Source organism: Phyllostomus discolor, chromosome 7 (genome assembly GCF_004126475.2).
Source record: "Phyllostomus discolor isolate MPI-MPIP mPhyDis1 chromosome 7, mPhyDis1.pri.v3, whole genome shotgun sequence".
NCBI classification, from domain to species: Eukaryota; Metazoa; Chordata; class Mammalia; order Chiroptera; family Phyllostomidae; genus Phyllostomus; species Phyllostomus discolor.
In genome coordinates, this window is record NC_040909.2 from 76856491 (window position 1) to 76882182 (window position 25692).

A 25692-nucleotide genomic window follows, 5' to 3' on the forward strand; every position below is an offset into this window, starting at 1 on the left:
TAAATTCAGGCCTCCACTGGGTGTCTTGGAACATATGACCTACAGATAAGGACTAGTGTATCACATTTTCCTAATGTTTTGCAGTTTTGTAAATGAACAGTTCTTTGCCTTATATTTTTCTTGTTTTCCTCTGTTGGTACACTCCCATTAGTGACATCCCTCAGCACTAGTCAGTTACTACATTAAATAACAAAGATTGTGCACAATTCAATTCTTTGGTTCACACAGGTAACACAACTTACCTATATGTAAGTTCACCATAAATGAGAACCACTTCATGCAAATGGAAAACACAGGATTTGCTTGTAGTCTACTTCTCCCCAAACTAAATAACTGCAGTTAGACTTCACTAGAAAAAAATAAGCTCCTAAAATTTGTCCCCCAAACATTATTCTTACAATTAAGAGTCTACAGAATATGAAGGCAAGAAGGCTGTTTGCTAGGCTGCTAATGCGACTCTCTGCCATTTTCTATACAATTCTTCACATGGTTTTGATTTATCACAAGATGCCAGCCTAGGCTTCCCAGATGAAATATATAATAATTTATTTAATACTTTTTCCACATATTTTATGGTTTTAAGAAATTAAATAAGAACTATTACTTTGTAGGTATCTTTAACAAATGTGGAAAGTGAAATTCTGACTTTATAGTTTAACTATGGGTGGGATATTTTTCTTGGAAAATAAAATCAATAAATGTATTCTCAGAATTAAAATATAATATTTTAATACTATCTTCTAAATGTTATTTGGCATATGTACACATAAAAGACACTATGCTCTGACTGGTGTGGCTCAGTAGGTTGGGCATCATTCCACAACCAAAAGGTGGCCAATTTGATTCCTGGTCAGGGGAACATGCCTGGGTTGTAGTCCAGGTCCCCGGTTGCAGATGTACAAAAGTCAGTTGATTGATGTTTCTTTCACACATCAATGTTTCTTTCCCTTTCTTTCTTCCTCTTTTCCCCTCTCTCTAAAAATAAATAAATAAAAAATTTTAAGAAGTATATCGTGCACTATAAAGGTTAGATACAGTAGAGGGCTGGCGGCGGTATTGTGTAGACCCACAAACATTAGGGATAACTTTATTTCAGGTTAATGCCTAGAATGTAATAAGCATCAGAAGTCAAAAGAAATGGAACTATATTCATGTCACAATTATTTACCGAATGCTTGCAATATAATAGCAACTGTATATTGCTTCTGAATTTTGGGAGTTTACTAACATGCAAGAGACACAGACTCATGAGCTGACAGTTAAACAGAATGTGTTAAAGGCCTTACCAGGGTTATGCCCAGGGAGCTATTGGAATATATCATAAAACACTATCATTTCAAATTAAAAACTTGTTTTATTCCAACATAAACAAAGTTAGCTTTATTGTAATGGTAAGAAAACTTAGAATTGTTAAGAGCTTATATTAAGTGTTAAGGGTTAAGTTATAGTCATGACTTATCTAATTTGTAACAATAAAGTGTCATCTTTTAGAGTGTGTGGTATGAAATTTCATCCCCTTAAATAAGATAAATCTTGTTACAATTACAATTTAAAACTTGAGAAACTGTGTTTTCTATTTTTAAACCTCTTAATGACATCATTTATTGTCTACTGGAAATCAATTTAGGAAATCATGTTAGTCCACTAAGCACTTCAGATAAGGTGATTTCATGAAACATTCCAAGATTATCACAGGGAATTGCTTTCATATGCCATAAAAGAAGAAAGAAGCAGAATATGACCTGCTGAAGGAGTTTACAATTTTACAGCTCCTCCCACTGCAGCACAAAAGTCACTTAGTGACAGTTAACTTTGGGTTATCATTCACGGATTGAAAGCCTAGCAGGCCTCACACACTCTAGGCTTGGGTGACATTGTATGTGTGTTTCTAAATCAATGATGAGGGTATCGGAACCAATATTGGACATGGATATGGCAAATTACAGTGAAGTTTTGGACCCAACATATACAACCTTGGAATTTGAAACTATGCAGATTCTGTATAATTCAAATGGTGAGTATAATTCAAATCTGCTTATAAATATTTTTTAGAAAGTAAGTATAGTGGGAGAAGTAAAACTGATCTTTCCAGGTGGTAGATACAGGTTTTGTTGCTGGAGAATTCAGGGCTTGCTTTTTAAAGCCACAAATCTGAGCTTTTGAATGTCATCACAAACTTCAAATTAATAATATGTTTGAGATAGAAAAAACCTAGTTATATGTAATAAAGTAACCTCAGAATTCTGTCATAAGCCAATTAGATGAAGAGAGCTATTTATTATATTTACTATAAATCACAGTAATAAATAACATTGGCAGATTGGCTATAAAGTATATTTTCTATGCAATATTTACAATGACATAGGGGACAGAGCTTCCATAGAGCACTGCAAAGTTTTCTGGGTTGCCCCTCCTTCATTATTCCATCTCTCAATTGCTGCTGATGAGAAACTGCATTGAAAATTACCATCAAGTTTTTGCATTGAACACAAATATTAAAGGAAATAAAAGCTTATATTATAATCCCAATTGACAAACTAATGATTAACCTCAAGAGTTCTTGGTATTTATCTACTGTAACATTTTAACTTTAAATAAGACATGAGTAGTTTAAAGCTCAGGTCTTTTTGTAATACAGTTTACCAATGACTTTAAATTTATTTTTTAAGTAAAAATATTTTTCAAGATCAGTTATTATCAATAGAACTCCTAAAATCTAGTAATTATGTATAGTTTGGAAAGTGTATGTGTATGTGTCTAGTTCAGGATGAGAATGTATCTTATTCTCAGGATATATGATTGTTCTACTATGTTGTTTTATTAGTGGAATAATTTTTAAGGATTATCAGAAGATGAATTCTGAAATTTTAGCACAAAGAGTATCAAAATGAACCTAGAGTGCAAATCTTAGGAAGTCACTATTTTGACTTTATGTATAGATTTGATTAGAGGTATTTAATAAACTCAGTGGAATCATGATTTTTTAAGACTGTAAGTTGCTAAATAGAAGGAACAGGCATACTACAAATATTTACTAAAACAACTGACTTTCCAAAGTGGTGTCAAACCTGTTTTCTTGTAATGATGTTGTTAATAATATTAAGTATGACAATAAACTTAAAACAAAAGTTGTCTTTTTGGTATTTTCATATAATCTCCCAAAATGCAGTCAATTCTAAATACTTCTAGTTGCCTTATTTCTAATATTTATTTTGTTTATGTTACCAAATGAAAATTTTCTAGTTTAAATTTTATGTTACATGGCTAACCTTAAGCATATTCTTATTATGTTTTTAGCTTATGAAGTTATAGATGATAATGTCTGTCTACTCAGAACTATTAGTAGCTGGATATATGTATTGTCACATAATGTATTTGGGACATGACAACCATTAATTTTATCTTTTGTTCTATTATAGATATAATAATTGTTATTACACTTATATAATTTTATAAATTAAAATTTTAAAATATTACCTAATATTTTCAATACCTTTTGAAGACATACAGATTTTAAGCTATAGTCAGCAACATTAACTCATTAAAAAAATACTTAAGTAAAAATATCTGGACTTTTAAGCCTCTTTCTTCAAAACTATATATTGGATGCTCACTTTATGTCAGATACAGTTCTAAGAGCTGGAAGACACAGGGGGATGGATGAGACAGATAAATTTTCTGATATTATGATGTTTGTATTCTACAGCCATAGATGGATTATAAATGGGCAGATTAGTACAGAATATAATTTAAAACAATGAAGCACTTATTCTTTAAAAAAATAAGCAGAGTTCTATGTTCTACTTGAAAGGCAGATGAGAAGTCACTCTTTGGGAACTATGTTCAGAGAATGTTTTATAGAAAATGAGGAACTGGATAGCCAGTTGGAAGAATGTTTTGATGAAACTTGCCTTCCAGTCAGAAGGAGTATCAAATGTAAAAGCTCTGAGACAGAAGCAGACTTCAAAGGGAAAAAAGGGCCACATTGCTGGAGGACAGTGAACAGGATGAAAACTAGTATTAGATAATTGGATCAAAGAGGTGGGAGGCAAGTTCTATCCACAGAGCTTCATAGGCCACAGTAAGTGTATCTGTCTATAAGTGTTGGATGCAGAAGACTGATAAGATGTGACTTCTTTATACCAGGAGAACTGTGGGGGCTTTGAATAAATAAACGGTGAGAAAGAATGAGAAGAGAGAAATTAGATAGAAGGCTGTTGCAATGGTTGAGGGGGAAGATTATGGTCAATTGATAAGAGTGGCTATGGTTAAAGGGTGAAAAGTTATGGATTCTTTATGTATTTTAAATATGGGCTTTACTACTGTATTGGATATAAGTGATAAAGGAGAGAATCCCATGAAGACTCACAGGTTATTGACCCTGGGGACTGAATGGTATTATTAACTGTCATGGAAAACTGAAGGAACAACATGTTCTAGGGAAAAAAAATCAGTTTTGTTTTTATACATTAATTTGAAATTTTTCTTAAACTTCAAAATGAAGTTGTTAAATAGGTATTTGGGGATTTCAGACTAGTGCCTCTGGGAGACATCAGGGCTAGAGATAAAACTTGGGGATTTTAATCACACAGATAATATTTAATGTCATGGGACTTGATGAACTTCCCTTGAGAAAGAGTGTAGTTGGAGGACTGAGCCCTATAATGTTCCAAAGTTTAATCATCAGAAATATGAGAGGGGATCCTGGCTGGTGTGGTTCAGTGGGTTCAGCACCAGCTGATGAACCAAAGGGTCACCAGTTCAATTCCCAGTCAGGATACATGCCTGGGTTGCAGGCCAGGTCTGCAGTTGGGGGTGTATGAGAGGCAACCACACATTGATGTTTCTCTCCCTCTCTTTCTTCTTTCCCCTCTCTGTTAAAATAAAATAAAATAAAATAAAATAAAATAAAATAAAATAAAATAAAATCTTTAAAAATATATGGGAAGGGAGACTGGAATGGTGATTGGCAGAAGTAGCCACTGGTTAAAATGAAACAGTGTAGTGTGCTGGGCCTCTGAGAAATCAATGAATGGACTGTTTTGAGCCTATGAATATTTAGTAACTCAAACTTTCCTCTCCCTGCAACCTGCTTTTTTTAAAACAGATAGTTCTGCCCCAGAGACAACAAGTATGAGTACCACAGACAATGGTGTCAACTGTCTATGTGCTATATGTGGGGACAGAGCAACAGGAAAACACTATGGAGCATCCAGCTGTGATGGGTGCAAAGGCTTCTTCAGGCGCAGCATTCGCAAGAGTCACGTGTATTCCTGCAGGTACTTGAAATGCTCCTTTTAGGAAAGTCATTTTTAGACGTGTTTCAAAATGGTATGCAGATGGGAATACAATTCAGAGCTTCTCTATTTCTGTAACTCTGGGGACAAAATCTATAAAGTACATTAAGAATGAGAATATGTGGGTGTATTTGCAGGTATGCAGGTTCTCTTTTATGACAATTTCAGACTCTTAAAACAAATATAAAAATCCACACACTTATCATTCATTTTATACATTGGCATAGTTGGAGCTCAGTGGATACCTCCTTTATCACTTTCTCTTTCTATCCCCTCTCCCAGAGGTGACTACTGTCTGAAATTTACTGTCTTTTCTTGGTGTTTCTTTACTGTTTTACCATGTGTTCATACACCTATATCTACTTAAGTCTGTATTCAGATAGTTTCAAATGTGTGACCTTTTCTGTTTATTGACTTTCTTTTTAGCATCATTTCATCCTGAGTCTTTTAAAACAAAATTATAAAAGTGTAGATGATTTTGGTAGCTTTTTGATGTTAATGAAAGATTAAATTTTAGTCCTAAATTTTTAAATGCATTTCTTGTGTTACAGTTTTGCCATTGAATGTAATGTTTTATATAAAATGTATTTAACTATATTGTATGCATCCTACATTTCTAGTAGGCTTTTTTTTAAATATCTAGTCAGCATCATAGCACAATTCAGGGTTAAATATCCCACACTGAGTGTTCAGGATGACTGTTCTTGAATGCAGATTATATCTGGGAAGAACTTAATTCTTTTTTGATATGATGCCTTTTGATTTCTAGGGATATGGAAAAGTTAATATACAACTACCCAAATATCTAACTAGCATTTTATTTTTTCAAGGAGAGCTTAGTGAGTAAAAAATGCAAATCATTCACTTTAATACCTTTTTAGAAAACAACAAAAAAATATTTAGATGGGTCTTGCTTTTCTATACATCAAAACTCCAAAGGTAAAAAGTGGCACAAGTAGATTTCCAAAGATATCAACAAAAATAAATACAAAATAATATGTAAACAATACTTTTTTAAGTAGTGTGTTCTGTTAAAAATGAAATACATAGATATGGAAAATACAATCCAAATGACTAAATCCATCAAAAACTTTTAAGAATCAGAGACTATCAACACAAAGGGCTTTCAGGATTTCAGGCTTCCTGGATGGGAAAAGTGGGAAAGGAGCGTTCCCATAGCAATTTTTGGAAATTTAAAAAAGATTCTACCAACATGTACAGTTGATTCACAGTTCCCATCATGAGTATTGCTACTGCCTTAGCTTTCTTTACATATTTTGCTCTTAAGCAAATGCTATGACTTTTCATTTGGAAAATAGTTATTATATTGATGGAAGTTTAGGATTATAAAGGTCTATTTAAGCTCACATTTTGCTGTCTCAAATTGTTCAGTTTTCTTATACTTAGTAAATTTATTTCCACTCTACCTCTTTCATCACAATGGAGTTGGGCTTTCCATTTCAACACACATTAAATTACTGTCTCAGTACTTCTCACATTATGTTATTTATTATGGTTATTTGTAAACTTGTATGTGTATCCTATTAGGTTATCATTTCCTTGAATGAAGGAGATAGATAATAGTCCTCTGTTTAATCCCTACACCAAGATTATACACATAATATGTGCTTAATAAATGTTTATTCCATTTTTGCATTAATTTAATGTTAATTGAATGTGTTCTCCTGTTGTATTTATTAGTAATCAGGTCCTCTCTCCTGAGTGTCGTAAGCCATCCATTCTCAAATAAACAATTCTCTTTCCTCACCCAGAGAGTTTGTCTTCCAGCTCAATTCTTTTACAATAGGCTTTATATTCAATTTTAAGTGGCCATTTTTATTTTTAGAAGAAATGTATTTTTATATAGATCACAAAATAATATTGTTTTATTCTAATCATTAATAATCAACCACAAAATAATTAGAGATGTACATATGGATAATTTTGGGCCAGAATTTTGAAGAAATGCTATTGCTTACTATATGATTAATATTTGCCCCAAAGTCTTTGAAGTTCATTTACATAGCAACCTTACGATTGTAAATTAACTAGGCAGGGCTGTTTAATAACGTTGTCCACCCTAACAAGAGAGAATGGTGGACCTGGGAATCAAGCTCAGGTCTAATTCTGGAGACAGTACTCTTTTCTTATAAGTGTGCAATTCAGTTTTTTAGTATATCCACAGAGTTGCAACCATCACTACAGTCAATTTAGAACATTTTCATCACCCTTGGTTATAAAGAAACCTCATGCCCTTTCGCAGTCACTATCCTTTGCCACCAGCTTCTTTCCCACCAATGTGAGGCATCCACTTGTCTACTTTCCATGTCTATACATTTATCTCTCCTGGACATTTCATATAAGTGAAATCATACAATGTGCAGCCTTTTGTGCCTGCCTTCTTCAAGGTTTTCCTGATTTGTATCATGTATCAGTACTGCATTCCTATTCATTGTTACTTATAAATCTATTGTGTGGGGGAACCATATTTTATGTACCCATCAACTGATGGGCATTTGGGTTGTCCCCACCTTTTGGCTATTACAAATAATGATGCTGTGGGCACAAGTACAAGTGTTTGTGTGAACATATGGCTTCATTTTTCTTGGGTTGATACCTAGGAGTGGTATTGCTAGATCATATGGTAACTCTATCTTTAACTTTTTAAAAAACTGCCACACTTCCTAAGCCATTACAACATTCTATATTATGACAAACAATGTATGAGGGTTCTCATTTTCCACATCCTCTTCAGCACTAGTATTTTTTTTTCTGAATAGAGCCATTTTAGTGGATGTGAGATGACACCTAATTTTGCAGTCTGTAGCCAAAGCTGTCCTCATCTGCCTTTTAACATGCAATTTAGCATTTAGAGTAAACTTTAGTTGGGTCACATTCAAAATGAATCAAAGAATACTTAAATGAGAAAAATATGAAAATGCAGAGGAATGAAATTCTGATATATTTTCCATTGTACCAAAATCAATTAGCAACAAACAGTTAAAATGTATATGCCAGATATTTTATAACTAGATTTGGCTTTCATGAATCAGACAGAAATGACCATGCACACTGGCCAAAAGTGAGATGTCTTTCAGTTTTATTTCATTATAAAGACTGCATGAGAATTGAGGATTTAATTTCTATGTATGTTCCTTTTTTTAATTTTGAAAAGTGTTTTTCATAAGATTTTTTTTAAAAGATTGTATTTATTCATATTTAGAGAGAAGGGAAGAGAAGGAGAGAAACATCAATGTGTGGTTGCTTCTCCTGTGCCCTGTACTGGGGACCTGGCTTACAACACAGGCATGTGCCCTGACTGGGAATCAAATCAGTGACCCTTTGGTTTGCAGGCCTGTGCTCAACCCACTGAGCTACACCAGTGAGGGCTCCATGTATGTTCTGATCATGGTTGTATGTTGAAAATCATAGCAGTAGGGAGATTACAAATGTTCATAATATCTGGAAAAGTCAATTAATTGTTCTTATTCATTCTTTCTGTTGGGCCAGATTTGGCCATACCTAGAGTCTATTTGTCTTTTCATTTGCTTTTTTCATAAATAATTTTCTACAAAACTAATATACCCTTTTTTATATTATAGGTTCAGTCGGCAATGTGTTGTTGACAAGGACAAAAGGAATCAATGTAGATATTGTCGATTAAGAAAGTGTTTTAGAGCAGGAATGAAAAAAGAAGGTAATAATATATAATAGTGATATTTAACATTATTGATGAAAAGTGTTATACACATTCTCATTTAATCATAATAACTTTCACATGAATTCTGATTTTTCTTCATGAAGAATCTGTATTTCCTTGAGTTTAAGAATTTACCCTAGGACATTGGCCTCCAGCTAGTAAGCAGTATAACCAGTTTTTATATGATGGCTGTCTGATTTCTGACACCATGCTCTTTACTGCTATGTTATACCTGGCAGCAGCAAAATTGTAGTCTTAAATATCATCTCAGTATTCTGTTTGAAAGATAAAAGCAAAACCTGTTAATGAAATTATAACTATATTTTAAACTCATTTTTATTGTCATTAAGATTGAATACCTTTATTTCATAAGCATTAACTGAATATTGACTTTGCATGCATTTATTTATTCAACAAATATTTATTGAGCACTGCTACTTTCAAAATACTGCTCTGAGGTTTCAGTAGTTAACATAATAGAAAATTTCTCCCCCTCAGGGAGCTTATATTCTATTGAGGGATAGAGACATAGACTAGATACTCTATTTTATTGTGAACTAATTTCATTGTCAACATTTTAATAACCTGACTCTATTATCCTACATTCTAAATATGGTTAATTTAGAAAGGTGTTGAACACATTTAAACATTTGGCAGGGAATAGTCACTACAAGATTTTAGGTTTATCAGGTTTTGCACCTTCTTGTGCCTGTCACATACAAAAAGATATTTTTTTGTAAATTTTATCTATTTTTACTTTTTATTGTTTGGTTACAATTGTCCAACCTTTTTCCCAATTGCTCCCCACTCCCACCCCCCATTGTCCATGCCCCTGAGCCCTCTCTATTCGTGTTCCTTTGCTTGTCCCTTCCCCTATCACCTCCCCTCTGGTCATTGTCACTTTGATTTCCAAGTCTCTGGTTTTATTCTGCTCATTTGTTTTTTTGTTGATTGGGTTCCACTTATAGGTGAGATCACATGGTATTTGTCTTTCACTGCCTCACTTATTTCACTTAGCATAATGCTATCCAGTTCCATCCATGTTGTCATGAAAGGTAGGAGTTTCTTCTTTCTACAATGGTGGGATACAAAGTCAACATTCAGAAATTGAAAGCATTTCTGTATACTAACAATAAAATATCAGAAACAGAAATTAGGAAAAAATCTCATTTAACTATACTTAGGAATAAACTTAAGGAGGTAAAACTGTACCTACAAAACTATTCAACACTGAAAAAATAAATTAAGGAAGACACAAATAAATGAAAGCATATATGGTGTTCATGGGTTGAAAGAATTAGCATCATTAAAATATCCATACTGCCCAAAGCAATCTACAGATTCAATGTAATCCTTATCAAAATAGCAATGACATAATCCACAGATATAGAACAAATACATCAAAATTTTACAAGGAACAAAGAAATATTTTTCAAAACTATTTCATAAACTATAAAAAATTAATTAAGTCAAATCATTATTCTTCAGAAATATAAAATATATCAAACCCATCTTGAACATGGTTAGTTTTTTCCCTTGTCATTCAATATTTTAATGAAGTAAAAGTTCCATTTGTTTTGTTCAGGTTGTTAGTCTCAAAAAAGAGGGTAACTGAAAGTTCACAAAGTTAAAGGAGAGGCACCTATCTATTTAAAAATGGCATGTCTAATGGCATATTTGGTAGTTTATGGGATTAATTACATACTTCGCCAATCATTTTCATCCATTTAAACTTGCAAATCACCATCTTATATTTCTTTTAAGAGTTATATCATTTGACATGAAATATTTTCAAGAAGAGTGAAATATCTTCTACTATTTATAGAATAATACATTATTTTTTTTCTAAATAGACTAGGATGTAACTTCTGGGCTCTAGAGTAGTTATATTTCTTTTATTTACAGTAATGGCATCTTATCAAGGTTAGTTTAAGGTGGAAACATATAAACATGGTTTTATGTAGAAACAATAGCAGTAGGAAGGTTACAAATGCAATATCTTTTACATTTTTCTAAAGATTGACCATGTGAATTAAATTGATAAAAGCATAGCTAACATTTTAATTTTTATCTCTGCAAATATATTTCATTAGTTTAGGCTGAAAATCAATGACAATTTTTATTAAAACAAGAGGATGGAGAGAGTAAGCTAATAATAAATATGAATTAAAAATAAAATATTAACGATTCACTCTAACTTAAAAACTACTCACCCTTAAAAGCAAAACATTCAATATTCTTTGTTCCAAATTAATGACTTGATATTCAATATTATATTTTGGGTAGATAGTAGATTTGGGCATAGAAATTAGTGAGTTTTTAATTAAAACAATAAGTGCATTAAAATGTATGATAGTTTAGTGTTTTCTCTTTCCAGCAGAGCAAGGTAGAGCACTAACTTAATTTAGAGGCTACAGGACTGGTTTTTCATTCTTTTTGGTTAACAAATAATTTTACCTTCTAAGTTTTAAATTCCAACTTTGTCACCTGACTTATATTATTCTTTATGTAGCAAATACACAAGTTAATCTCCCCTTATTCTTCCTTATATTTACAGTTTAGTTTTCAACAGGGATTTGGGGATACACATTATTCTTTCTGCCCTTTGTGAAACAAGTTGCTCTAGTTTTCTCTTTAAACCTTTTTATATGGGAGATTTCTCGTTTCCTAAATGCTGAGTTTCCAACCTCACTCTTCTCAGGAGAGACTCCCTACTTATTAGACCTTTTGCTTGATTAATGTATGTAAACTTTCCTGAGAACATTGTTTCATAATGAACATGAGATTGCAATTTTAAAATCTACATAACTAAAATAAATGTACTTTCCATTTTTGCTCATGGTTCAAAAGAGTAAGAAAATGGGAGTTTCAAACTCTGTGACTCACATTTTCTGACAGTGAATGCACTCTTTTCTTCGACCTGGTCAATCTCACAGGCAATACTCTCCTTCTAGTTATCTCATGGTTTTAATAACTTTCGGGGAATGGAAAACCATCATATTGAGATGTAGTGTGGATGAACTGGTTGACCCAACACTTTGTAACATGCATGCCATCATGGAATCCCAAAAAGACAGTATTTAAGAGCTCAAGTGACAAGCCTGGCTCTTTCTACTTTTAAAAGCAATACAAAATGGGGTAACTGGGTGGAGGCAGATAAAGGGAAGAAGAAAATGGAACAACTGTAGTAGCATAATCCATAAAATGTACTTAAAAAATAAAGGTCATACAAGATGAAAAGTATCTTCAGTCATATTGCTCCCCAACCCCAGGTCTTTTAGAAACATTCCTTTTTTTTCTGCTTTCTTTTGTGACATATATTGAAGAGAACCTGCCAGCAAATACTGTGTTTTTTCTTCCCCAGCTGTGCAAAATGAACGTGACAGAATCAGCACCAGAAGAAGCACTTTTGATGGAAGCAACATTCCCTCCATTAACACATTGGCGCAGGCAGAGCTCCGGTCTCGCCAGGTACCCACGGCACACCAGCAGCCCACCCTGCTTCATAGAATCAAATGGTTATTTAGGTGTAATGCTAAAATAATCTAAGTTCTTTCCAATATGCTCATTATTAAAATAAATCGCATTTATGCAAATTTAAGAGTTTTACTTTGAAATTATTAATCGGACTGTTGATTTCACTTGGACTTTTCCTGGACAAGTTCCTGTTTATGAAATGGGATGATGAAATGCATTTCAGTGGAAGATTGTAAAAAACTTGTTTACAAAGTTCACTTAAAATATGTAATGCACAGCACAGTGCTCTGGGGGAATACTTGGTTATATTGATTGAATGTGTAAAATCAGTTATCATTTTTGGGGATTTTGGTTGAGACAATGTCATCAGAGCTTCCTTCCTCACAAATGACTTCTAGGGTCAGGAGCTCACTTTGGCATCTTCTTTGGAAACAAATATTTAAGGGAAGAGCCAGAATTTAAAAAAAACCCACAAGAAGAAGTTTAAGTTTCTAGAATGAGAATATCAGTTCTAAAGTTTAAAAATGTAGCTACAGCCCTGGCTGGTATAGCTCAGTGGACTGAGCGTGGGCTGTGAACCACAGTGTCGCAGGTTCTATTCCCAGTCAGGCCACATACCTGGGTTGCAGACCATGGCCCCAGCAACCACACATTGATGTTTCTCTCTCTCTCTCTCTCTTTCTGCCTCCCTTCCCTCTCTAAAAATAAATAAAATCTTTAAAAAGAAATGTAGCTATATACATACATATAAATTATTAAGGATCAGCTAAAGAAACTCTTTGAAGACAGTTTATTTTAGTATTGCTCCTATTAGAAACATTAGTGATATTTTCTATTATAAAGCAAATTGTGAAATAGTTAACTATTAAACCAGTACCATAATGAGTCAGTACAACTACTTTCGTTTGTGATAACACAAGGGTAATATGATGAGGTTAACCTCACCACTATCATCATTCATCAGATTACTTGATGGTTCTATAAAGTGTTTAGGGAATGGTTTAAAGGGGAGGTGTGAGGAATTGCACAAACTCTACAGAAAGACATGCACATACATGTTTAAAAATTTCAAGAAATGTTTTTAACTTTTAGAAAGTGATTTCTTTAGAAGAGGGGCATTTTAACACCACTTATAATTTTTATATAGTTCACAATTATATATAGTTTTAAAATTATTATTATAGGTTAAGCTTTTCAATGTTGCTGAGTCAAAGGTTGGGTTCTTAATTGTATTTTGAAGGTTTTCATTCAGAATAGAACATAAATCATTCTGCCTTCTCATTTAAATCATTTTCCCCCTGTTTGGTAAGCTTTAGCTGCTGAATTTTTTTCATCAAATTAAAGATGGACTTTTTAATTGAAATGTTACTTTTCAATTAAAAATTCACAGAGCATATGTCACATTCATACTATTAATATTTCTTTATATTGTCATTTTTTAATTATGCAACTCTCCAAACATTGGGTAACATATTCTACAGATGTGGCCAGTAAAATAAGATAGTGCTCCCACAGCATGTGCTGTGCAGGGAATGTTTTTCATTTAACTTGTTCTGAAAGGTATTTTATTTCTCAATTTTAAAATATTTAGTATATTTCAAGATACTATAACAATAGTGCCACTTCAGTGATGTTTACTTATTGCAGTCATCTAAAAAAGAAGTATTGATAATTTATTATTTTACATGACATATTCATATAATGTTCTTATTCATATTAGATTTCAGCCTCAAGCCCTGGTGCAAGCACAGACATAAATGTTAAAAAATTTGCAAACATTGGTGATGTTTGTGAATCTATGAAACAGCAGCTCTTGGTCTTGGTGGAATGGGCAAAATATATTCCTGCCTTCTGTGAGTTACCACTGGATGATCAGGTAGAAGTTAAAGAAATTTTGAACGCTTTAAAAATGTTTTTTTGAACTTTGCCCTGTTTTTTGTATTCTTTTAATTATATTCATAATAGATTTACAATATTTGACAAAGGTGAAATTATCTATTAGAAAAAGCTTGGCTTTCTTATCCATTCACCTCTTTGTTCTATCAAGAGGCACTGCTGTTTGACTTCTGGTGTAGGACATGCTATTTATTGATTGAAGTTGAGCATGACACTGTTCTTCCCTTTCATGTTTTAAAAAGCTTAAGCCAGGGAGAAAGACAGATCACAAGTGCCTGCCATTGTGAGACATAGGACTGACAGAACAATTGTCTGGGATGCAAATGTACATTATTTTGTCTGGTGTTTACTGAAGGTGCCTGTGTAATTGCTTAGAAATGCCAGTCCACTCCTAGATGGAAACCCACACAGGTTGTGTTGGTGTTTTACGGGCACTTTGTGCAGTTAACATATACGATTTTGTCTTGCATATTGTCAATTTTATTCTAGCATTATGTATAAAAATTATAGGTCTGGTAAAAATGTTTGTAGAATTGTGCTCTAAAACCTACCAAGAAATAAAGAAAATTCAGATATAATGATCTTTTCTTAGTACTTTAATTTCTTAATTAGCCTATGAAGATTAGATGATTAGTTTCAGATTCATTTTAAAGTCTTCCACCTAAGTAGTATACAATATCATGCAGGTGCAAATAATTTGAAAATCTCCAATTCTTGCACATTGAATAAACTCTGATATGTATTATACCTGTGTATATCTTTACATCCTCTGACCAGTGTTCTTTATCATGGGCACACAAAAACAAAACAAAAACAATAAAATGAAAAAGAACAATTGTTTTAAAATAAAAATTGACAAAATAGCTATACAACCAGAAAAAAGTAATCATAAGAAGTTCAGCTGTATTTCTAGGAGAGCATTTCACTTAGTGACCAAAAAAAAAAAATCCTGTGAAATCTGAAATTACTCTCAAAATGTTCTTAACTGCCTTCCTGTTGTGAGTCATGGTTATTGACATACCATAAAGATAGCTTGGCTCAGAAGGTTATTTCAGAGTGAATAATGCTAAATTGCTAAAACCTATTTGTCTCACCCCAAGCCATATAAGTAGGGTTATGTTATTTATCAGTTTTATATTTTTACTATCACTCCTCTTAAAAAGTTGCTGACTTAAATATGAAGATAGTGATTATTACACTGGGAAATTGAATTCCAGGAACCTGTTGAAAGCAGTTTTTATTTACTAACTCAGTCTTTAATATTAACACTATAGCATTAATAGCCATGGCTGCTGAAATGTCTATTATGGATAAGGCACTGGTAAATTAGCTTTCAGTTGCATTATACATTAGATTATTCTACTTAATGCTCTTAAAATCTCTGTGTCTAAAGTTTTATAATCTCCACTTTACCATTTTTAAAACTGTACTCTAAAGCATTAAATTCACTCAGTAAGTTCATCGAACAAATATTTATTGGGATTAACATTCAGTTTTAGGAACTGTGAGTGTTTGGCAGTAACAATTCAGATTGAGTCACTATTCTCATAAAATTTACATTCCATTTGGGATAGATAGACAATAAAAAATATACGATTATAAGTAAGTTGACTCTAGGTGGGGATAAGTTCTATAAAATGAAACGGGTTGGCTTGTTGGACAATGACAGGGGGTGAAGTGGTAACAGATACTTTAAATTGGGAATCAGAAAAGATTTTTCCTGAGAACTGAATGACAAAAAGCTAATCATATCAAGATCAAGAAGACAGCATTCTGGGCACAAAAACATGTTCAAAGACCCTGAGGCAAGCAGGAGTAAATGGGCCTGGAGAAAACTGTCTGCAAGGGATGTTGTGAGGTGAAACCAGAGATGTGAGTAACACAAAGTGTTGAGCTATTTATTACTTGTGAGGCCTCTATTAAGCAGTTTGGATGTTATCTGAGGACAATAAGAAACCAGTAAAGAATTTTCATCAGAAGAATGATATTAAGTGATTGTTATTTTATGAATATTGTTTTGGAAGCTCTGTCAAGAAGGACTTAGGATTGAGGAACCAGGAAGGAAGCAGGAATACTTGTTAGGTCCTTGGAGTACATTGCAGAGGCCAGGAGAGGAATGGCAAGGGCTTGGGCTAGGGTGACATAGGGTTTGATGGGCAATTGGAAAAGAATCAAACTGGAGTCTTGTTTTTGTTGTGAATAAGCAAGTTGGACCATGATGGAGATGTTGGAGAAGCATTACTTTGAAATGTTAAATTTGAAACACTTCCTATTATCCCTAGTGGTGATTTTCAGCAGGCAATTGAGTATATGCATAAAGCTCAGTTGAGAGCTTAGAACAAAGAATTATGGGTTCAGTCCTGAGTGCATTAGAATCCAGATTCCCCATTCTCATTGTATTATGTCACAGGTCCCCACTTTGCTCTTGTTTATTAAGTTTATTATGTGTAAAAGATTGTGTTTACACATATTTTCTCATTCAGTTCTCGCATCTACAGTTTGAAATTTTAATCATTTTCTCCACTTGGCAGATGAAAACAAATGAATCCCAAACATAAATAGCTGAGTTTACTCAAGGTAAAACACGTAGTAAGTGGCCAAGCTAGAATTTGAACTCTGCTTTGTTTGATTTTATCTCATTCCAAAATATTTAATATTTCTGTTGGATCTTTTTGTTTGTTTGCTGACATTGTATTGACTTGTTAGTTTCAGAAATTTTGAAAAGTAAAACTCTATGACATTCTAAAATAGGAAAATAGAGGCTTAATGATGGCAACTATCTGTGAATATTATAGTCTGTTAAAACAACAAAAAAAGTGACTCAGGCTTAAAGTTAATCAGACTCATATGATACCATCTTTTAATCATCATATTTTATAATTAATTGTTCAACTTGGAATTTTTCATTAAGGTGGCCCTGCTGAGAGCTCATGCAGGGGAACATTTACTGCTTGGAGCTACAAAGAGATCCATGGTGTATAAAGATATTTTGCTTTTGGGTAAGTTTTTTTAATTTAAAAAGAAATTATGCATGCTTTATTCTTACACAGAATCTATTCTGTATGTGCCAAGCATTTACAGACAATGACAAATGGTGGTATCACTACACAGATTGGGTTTAATTGATCATATTCTCACTTGGGTCCCATTTTTCCTTGCTTTGATTGCAGGGAGGTTCAGAGTGCATCGAGATGTTCAGGATGTACTGAGATTTAAAATAAAAGAAAGATGTTGCTCAATGAACAGAATCTCGAGGTATATTTAAACCATCAGAACAAAAAATTAGTCATTTGTGTGACTATCTTAAGGAGTCTCAGTGTTGTTTCACACCTCTCTGTGTGTGAAAACTTAATAATTGTAATGTATGTTATTTGATACATTTTAATGAGCATGTATATCTCCTGTGATGTCATTGCCCATGGTACGCTACAAAATCACAAGTTAAAACAAATTTGATGATAGTGTCTGAAAAATTCTGATAGTTTAATAACAGTGCCAGAAGAGGCAGAAGTAGAGTGGAGAGTGGAATGAAATGGGGAGGGGGGATGGTGAGGAAAAAGAAAAAGCTTTTGTCTTCATTAAGTGCCCAATCTCTCCACTTTACTTAACTTATTAAATTAGTTTTCCTATTGAAAGAGTTAAGACCCTCTATTGTTTGTTAGCTCCACTCTCCCTGGCTTGTGTGAAATAGGATGACCAAATTGTTTATTCTATTTATGTGATACATCTATTGTCCTAAAATATGAATAAATCAAACATAATGTAATAATGGCAAATATTTATCAAGTATTTGCTATGTTATATGCATTGCTTTCAGTGTTTTTTATATGTGTATCAACACTATTTCATTTCATCCTCATAATAACCCTAAGGGATAGGTACTATTATTTGCAGCCCATTTTTGGGGTAAAGAAATGGAGGCAGAGGAAGTTTACCTGAAATCACAAGGTTAGTGAGGTATAGAGCCAGGATTCTAAACTACATAATGTGACTATAGATGCCAAGCTCTCAAATTCTATTAAACACTCTGCTGCATTTACAGTACACTATAATACCATTCTCATTATGAATTTGGATACAATATGTTTACTTAGGTTTGTTAAAATGTGTCTCAATTGAGTTACACCTAAATATCCGTATACTACTAAAGGAGCGGTGTTTTTAATCCACTGTAAACATTCTTTAGATTTTGTGTTATGTTCATTAATGAATAAGACACTAGTGGATAACTGACATAGCAGAAAGCTAATCATTATACTTCATTTCTCCCTTGTCAAATATTAGCTTGTTTATTAGCCTGTACTTTACTGTTATCACCAGTGACTGAGGCTGTTAAAATGCATGTGATCATATTATCAATGTTATTGATCCTTTAAGCATTCTAAAATTTTTCTAACTTAACACTACTAAGAGAGGAAGTACTGTTTGTTTCTGCAAGGGAAAGCCATTTAAAAGATTAGTTTATAAAAATTTAAACAATATCTGATAATTTTGGGTGGACAATGATACTTGTATATTTTTTTTTCTCTAGGAAACAACTACATTATTCAGCGCAACAGCTGTGAAGTCGAGATCAGCCGTGTGGCCAACCGGGTTCTAGATGAGCTGGTCCGACCATTTCAGGAAATCCAGATTGATGACAATGAATATGCTTGTTTGAAGGCAATTGTGTTTTTTGATCCAGGTTTGTTTCCAAAGACCCATTCAAGTAATTACAATGAAAATAAAACTACTTTTTAATTTTGGAATATTTACTGCCACACACTGTTAAGATCCAATCTTTACATCACTCTATGACGTTCTGTTTATTTGTTTTCTAGATGCGAAAGGACTAAGCGATCCAGTGAAGATTAAGAACATGCGGTTCCAGGTGCAGCTGAGCCTGGAGGACTACATCAATGACCGGCAGTATGACTCGCGCGGTCGGTTCGGGGAGCTGCTGTTGCTGCTGCCAACGCTGCAGAGCATCACTTGGCAGATGATTGAGCAGATTCAGTTTGTCAAACTCTTTGGGATGGTTAAAATTGACAACCTCCTGCAGGAAATGCTGCTGGGTGGTGAGTGCATTTGAGAATCTCTGTTTCATCTGTTAGCATCCCACTATGTACTTTAGAGTCAGTTTGACACTTTTATTTTCTGTCGGTGACATAATGAACTCACTTTATTTACATTTAGAAAGTCTACAATACTCATTGGAGGGGGACAAATACTTGAACAAATTCAAATCCCCACTTTTACTAGTCTCAACCTTCTAGCTGCACAAAGCCTCTAACCTCAATTTTCAGGTCCTTCAAATATAGTAAATAGAAATATATTTGCTACTTTTAATACTTTTAAAAGTATTAAAAGTATTAAAAGTAATACTTAATACTTTTGCTACTCCTATGCCTTTTACATGCCTTTTCTTTGCCTTTACACCTTTTAAAAGCTCAAGGATATCAGAATTGCAAACATAATCTAAAAATATAAAGAGTAAATATCTTAAAAACACTTTGTTCCTGAAATAATTAATTGATGCAACACAATGAGAAGGAAAAAATGAGATTTCATTACTGCAGTAAATGTCAGGAATAAGTTAAGAAAGCATTTATTCTGTGTTCTGAGCTAGATTAAATTTCTTTATAAAATCACTTTATTTTATTTTTAGTTTCCTGGTGCTTAATGTGTTCCTAATGATATCTTCCTGAAATAAAAGTTGTTTATGTTATTAGGGTGATCCTAAATACTATAAACTTGAGGTAAGTGATTCTTGGAATTGCTTTAACAACAGGCAGCCAACCTAATGATTCCAGGAAACAGCCCACAAGGTCCACTATTAATATACAACATAACATGATGCAACATTCATCCAGCCAATGTACTGTGAAAGCTGACATTGTCCTTAATATGGCAGTGGTTCTATTAATTTACTTTTGAACTCCCAAAAAGCACTTTGCAAAAATAGCAATATTCAAGCTATCAATCAAACCATTTGTTCCAAGGAAAACTCACCATTTCTGATTAAATATCACTAATGTAACCATCTTTTTATCTTCTGTAGGTGCTTCCAATGATGTTAGCCATGTCCATCATCCAATGCATCCACATTTGTCTCAAGATCCATTAACTGGACAAACCATACTTCTAGGCCCTATGTCAACACTGGTTCATACAGACCAAATCTGTAAGTATCTGGACTACTTATCAACTGCAATATGTCCTAAACTTAATTACCTGAGAAAAAGGGGAAATTTGGGGAAATAATCTATTATAACCCAGAAACTACAAGATAGGGCTACAGTGTCCTCTGCAGGACTCAACTGTGAGAGATTGTGAGATTCAGCAAGTCACTTATCCTCCTTAGGCATGAATTTGCTCTGTACAATGGAGCTATGAGTAGCTAAATCTTTCTACATCATAGATTTGGGAACAGAAAAGAATGCATAGGCAGCCCTAGTTTTGCTGGTATGCAGGCTCATAAAAATGACTATGCAAACTGGAATCATGCAGAGAAATATGAATAATCAATAGGAAAATTATAGTTTGTGATATTTAAAAATTTTTGTCATATAGTGTTATATGTCAATTATACCTCAGTAAAAAACAAACAAAAATGTTTGTCAAAACATTACGAATCCTTTTACATATGTGTTATAAAAATATAGGGAATTTTGAAAAATATAATAAATTAAATTTAAAAATATAGGGAAGTTGAAAAATACAGTAATCCTAATTATTTTGTGTATCATAATTTAAGAGATTAGAAACACTGGGGAGTATAATGTTTTATTTCTTTGTAAAAAAATTTAAGAGGCATAATTTGAACAGTGTTTTTGCCTCCTCCTCTGATAATAATTTATAAGAAGAACTAGTGATCTTTTCTGTGGCTTGCTGAATGTTAATTGTTTTGGAAGTTTGAATCAGCTTCCAACATTTTATCTTTTGCATTTTTTCCTCATTTTATTTATTTTTAATTACAGTTTACACTCAATATTATTTTGTATCTGTTTCAGGCATATGGCATGGTGTATAAACAATTATATAATTTCTAAGGTGTCCCCCCTGATATTTTCAGTACCCAATTGGCACCATACATAGTTATTGACTATACATGTATTATGCATATATATTATGTATAATGTAGGTACCTCTACATGTAGGTACATGTATTGACATACATAGTTATTGACATAGTTACAATATTATTGACTATATAGCCTATGCTGCATTCTTGGCATTTTCAGTATCTTGAAATATCCCTGAGAATCCATTTAATGTGAAGTCTTTTTGCCAGTTTCATTTCCTCTGGGGCATCTTTGTCCTTACAACATAGCCAGTCTCCTCACTTATGCTGAATGCTGACAAGTGTGCCCTCAAATTTAGGGACTCAAATAGCAGCCATGTCCATATTCCCATGGCTACTATCTTCTGTAACTCCGCTTATGTTCAATTTGAATTTTGATTCCAGGATTATCACTTTTTGTTTCTTTACTGCACTTTAATTGTTTTGAGCCAATGCCCTTTCAATTGCCTACTTTTGTAAAATGTCACATGGATCTATCACGGGAGACAAGGAGGCAACTTGAGTACAAACTTCGTTGTCAGTGTGTGAATTGAATAAAATATGTTCCAATATGAATAAAATAGTGACAGAATAAAAGATGTGATGTGACTGGTCACTGATCACAAGACATCTGTTATTTAGGTAATTATTTGAGACTGGAGCATTAGCAGTGAAGCTTCTGCTTATGTGGTACTCACAGTTAATTAGGAGTCACCATGCTGACTGGAACTTGAACCATGATTTGGCAGGACTGGTGCCATTAACTGATGACTGAGACTTGTGCATGTCAGAATTGTGCACCATGAGGGCTGCTTGGGAAAATCTTTGAAACTAAAATGACTATATAATTACTAGGAGTTGTTAGTGGCTAAGTTAATCTGATATGATCACAAATGTAACACAGATTCTATTTCTATAAGCTATCCTAGAGATAAAAATCTCTATTTGACCAAATATTAAAAATCAATTGCCACTAAATTTATACTAATGAATCCCAGATTTACCTTTGATCTATTGTCTGTGAACACTAAGCCAGCTACCTTACTGAGATGCCTTGAGTTATTATGATATAATTATTATGCATACCTGTATTCTCACTGAATTTACAGTAGCCATTAATAACTAGTTACAATGTTGTTTTACCTAAATGTTCAATGTAATGTAACAATTCAGTGAGTACTACCTGATTCCTACCTAGTGGAAGGAAAGTAGAGGCCACAAAAGTGCACATTTTCACAACTACCTTTTAGTTAAAAGCATTGGTATACCTATGTGTAAAATGCGTCTGAAACACAAAGTTGTTTGAGTATATGACAGAGGCAGAAATGGAATTGTTAGAAAAAAATAAAAAAATTGAAAATAGCATGGCACATTTAACCTGAGGCTTCCAGTGTTCTTAAAAGACATTATTTTGGGACCATCCTTGCAAAGCAGATGTTAACATTTTCAACAGCAGAGAGAGGTAAGCCCAATATCACACAAGGGAGTTATGTCTCTTTAAAAAAAACAAAAAACTGATCTTAAAGATCAGTTATTCATACAATCAGAAAATAAAACACACTAACAATACATTAAGCATTATAGTCATCAACTGGCAAGAAAGTTTAACAATTCTGCTGGTAGTTGAATCTTTTACTTTTTAAACGCTACTTTTCTAGTAGTTTAAAAACATGTTTATTGACCTTAATCTTTTTAGACTCTCATCATCACATTTTTCATATTCTTACCTTTTCCAACATATTTAATAAGAATCATTGAAAGAAAAACTTTGCTTGTGCTCATTTAGAATAGTGTGTATATTATCCAAAACAAAATATCAGACACACATGAACATAAAAATTTAAGTTTGTGCATATAGACTTGGTCTTTTAGGGTAGCTCTCTGCAGTTTCAAATCCATCCTAAATATCTAGAAATAATTTTTAAAGCAATTTGTTTATTCTTTTGTCAAATTATCTAAAATGGTTATTCCTAAGTAATTGCTAATCCATTCTTAATAATACCAAAGTTATCTTAGTTAAGAGAACCAAGCAAAAATGCACTATCCTCAAAATTCTAGAATTTTGTCTTCGAATTCTAGAAAACACCTTTAAAGTTTTATAAAACTATTTTGGACAAAAAAATCTATAAAGTTTTCAATGCTTCAGTCTGATCATCAAATATTTTTTTATTCTGTTAAATATGTAGAATAATAAATATGAATAGTAAAATACTTTGTTTTTAAAAACTATAGAAAAGCTCTTTCTATTATTATTTTACAATATGATTGAAGTTTATAATAGGAAGAAATACTACTATAGACAATGAAATATTCTAATTACTGGATTTGCTCTTTACATTGATAAAGAAGTGACAGGCGGTAGCTCAGTGGATTGAGCGTGGTCTGCAAACCAAAGTATCGCAGGTTTGATTCCCAGTCAGGGCACATGCCTGGGTTGCAGGCCACGGCCCTCAGCAACCTCACATTGATGTTTCTCTCTCTGTCTCTTTCTCCCTCCCTTCCCTCTCTGAAAATGAATGGATAAAATCTTAAAAAAATAAAAGTGACAGGCAAGCACAATTATAATGGAGTAATTTTGAAGTGACAAAGCCAGTATTTTTCAAATGCCTTAACTGCAACATAGACTTGAAAGTACTTGAAAAGTATCTTACATTTATTTTTATGTCATCTAATATGTTTTAATTAGAATCCAAATCAAATATATTTTCTTTTCTGTGCATTTTATATTGAAAAGTTTATAACAATTGCAATCTAATATTTGAAAAAAACACTAGCATTCTGTTAATTCTTTTCATTAACTTTTTTCTGCTGGGTGTGGGAGACAATCACTCACTCACAAATGCTACTAAGAAAAGCAGAAAACACCTTTAAAGTACTCTAAAGATTTTCAACAATAATCTAGTCCATTAATCTATTTAGTGAGGTAAGGTAGGGGTGCATCTCTATTGGTATGTCAGTGAGCTGAAAATGTATTAGATAAACCACTACTTTATATATGATCTTTTAAAAACATATCCAAAGTAAAATAATGCATATTGATGTCATGCAGGCATTAATGGGGTGATAGGTCAGTGTGACTGTCACCATCACATACAATTCTCTGATTCTTTTTTAGCAACTCCTGAAACCCCACTCCCTTCCCCACCACAAGGCTCTGGACAAGAACAATACAAAATAGCTGCAAACCAAGCTTCAGTTATTTCACACCAGTCTCTCTCCAAACAAAAGCAATTGTGAGGAAATGTTTACTTCTGAACAGCACTGAATAAATGTGAAAAATTACTGGTCTTGAAATGTCTCAGGATAGTGCTTTTGGCAAACTCTTAGCTAAGGCTTCTTCATGGTGCTGTTGTAAGATGGTAACCTATTTTGTTGTTTTTAGGCTCATTTTGTTTGTTGTTGCTATTGTCTGGAACTGTCAGTTGCAACCACTGTATTATTTGAGTTTTGATGTTTATATCACATGATTTTTCCAGCTTCCTTAGCACTGTACTTTAAGCAGTCGAATCTTATGTACTACTTTCATTTGTTGCCTTAATATTAATTTAAACCTGTAAATAGCTGCTTCATTGTTATGTCACACAGAACTAAGTGTTCTTTTTGACTGTGAATATTAGATCAGAAATCTCAGATTAATATAAAGTGAACCAAGTTTTTAGTAAATTTTAAACTTGCAAATTAGAAAAAATACAGCAGTTGCCATAGAATAAGGCATAGATCTTTGAAGATCACTTATAGATATCCTGTGATCCGGAAGTGTCTTTCTGGCCCACAGTTAAATATGCCTATTTTAAGTTTAGAAAAATATAAATAGCCATTCCAAGGATGGCTGGATATTCTTTCAAATTTGACTATATTTGAAGGTGTATCATATGATAAAAGGTGTTAGTTTTAGCAGATGGGTTAGTTTTAGCGCAGGCTAAACTGTAAAAAGAAATCCCTAAAACAGTGGCTCAACCAAGAAAGAAGTTTATTTCTCTGTTCTAAAACAATGTGGAAGCCATCCCTCATGGACTAGAACTTGGCACATGCCCACATCCAGTTCTCAGGGAGCCTGGGAGAGTAGGAAGAAAGCCTTAGGTCAACCAAAGCTACAACTCTGGGGACTAATACTTGGAGACAAATTAGCCATCTTTCTGTAACACATGTGTTACTTCATTTTGTCTTCACAACAACCCTGAAGAGAGATATTATTATCTTTCTGTTATACATAAAGAAATCCATAACTTAGGTTGTTTAAGTAATATAACTGAAGTTCATAAACCTAAAGAGTAGGAGAG

The 25692-nt window shown here is 33.2% G+C and overlaps 1 protein-coding gene across 2 annotated transcripts; it reads left to right on the forward strand.

Annotated features, from left to right (window-relative positions):
• The first annotated feature begins 1585 nt into the window (after positions 1-1585).
• On the forward strand, positions 1586-25338 carry HNF4G (hepatocyte nuclear factor 4 gamma). Of its 2 annotated transcripts, XM_028518668.2 has the most exons (10): positions 1586-2014; positions 5108-5279; positions 8900-8994; positions 12362-12468; positions 14195-14350; positions 17282-17369; positions 18902-19054; positions 19191-19427; positions 20411-20533; positions 24528-25338. In XM_028518668.2, the coding sequence occupies exons 1-10, from the start codon at positions 1879-1881 to the stop codon at positions 24647-24649; spliced, it is 1389 nt and encodes a 462-aa protein (XP_028374469.1). In that variant the 5' UTR covers positions 1586-1878; the 3' UTR covers positions 24650-25338. The 2 variants fall into 2 exon arrangements, with proteins under 2 accessions (XP_028374469.1, XP_035886929.1); XM_036031036.1 differs by lacking the exon at positions 1586-2014 and having other exon boundaries at positions 5001-5279.
• The last annotated feature ends 354 nt before the right edge of the window (positions 25339-25692 follow it).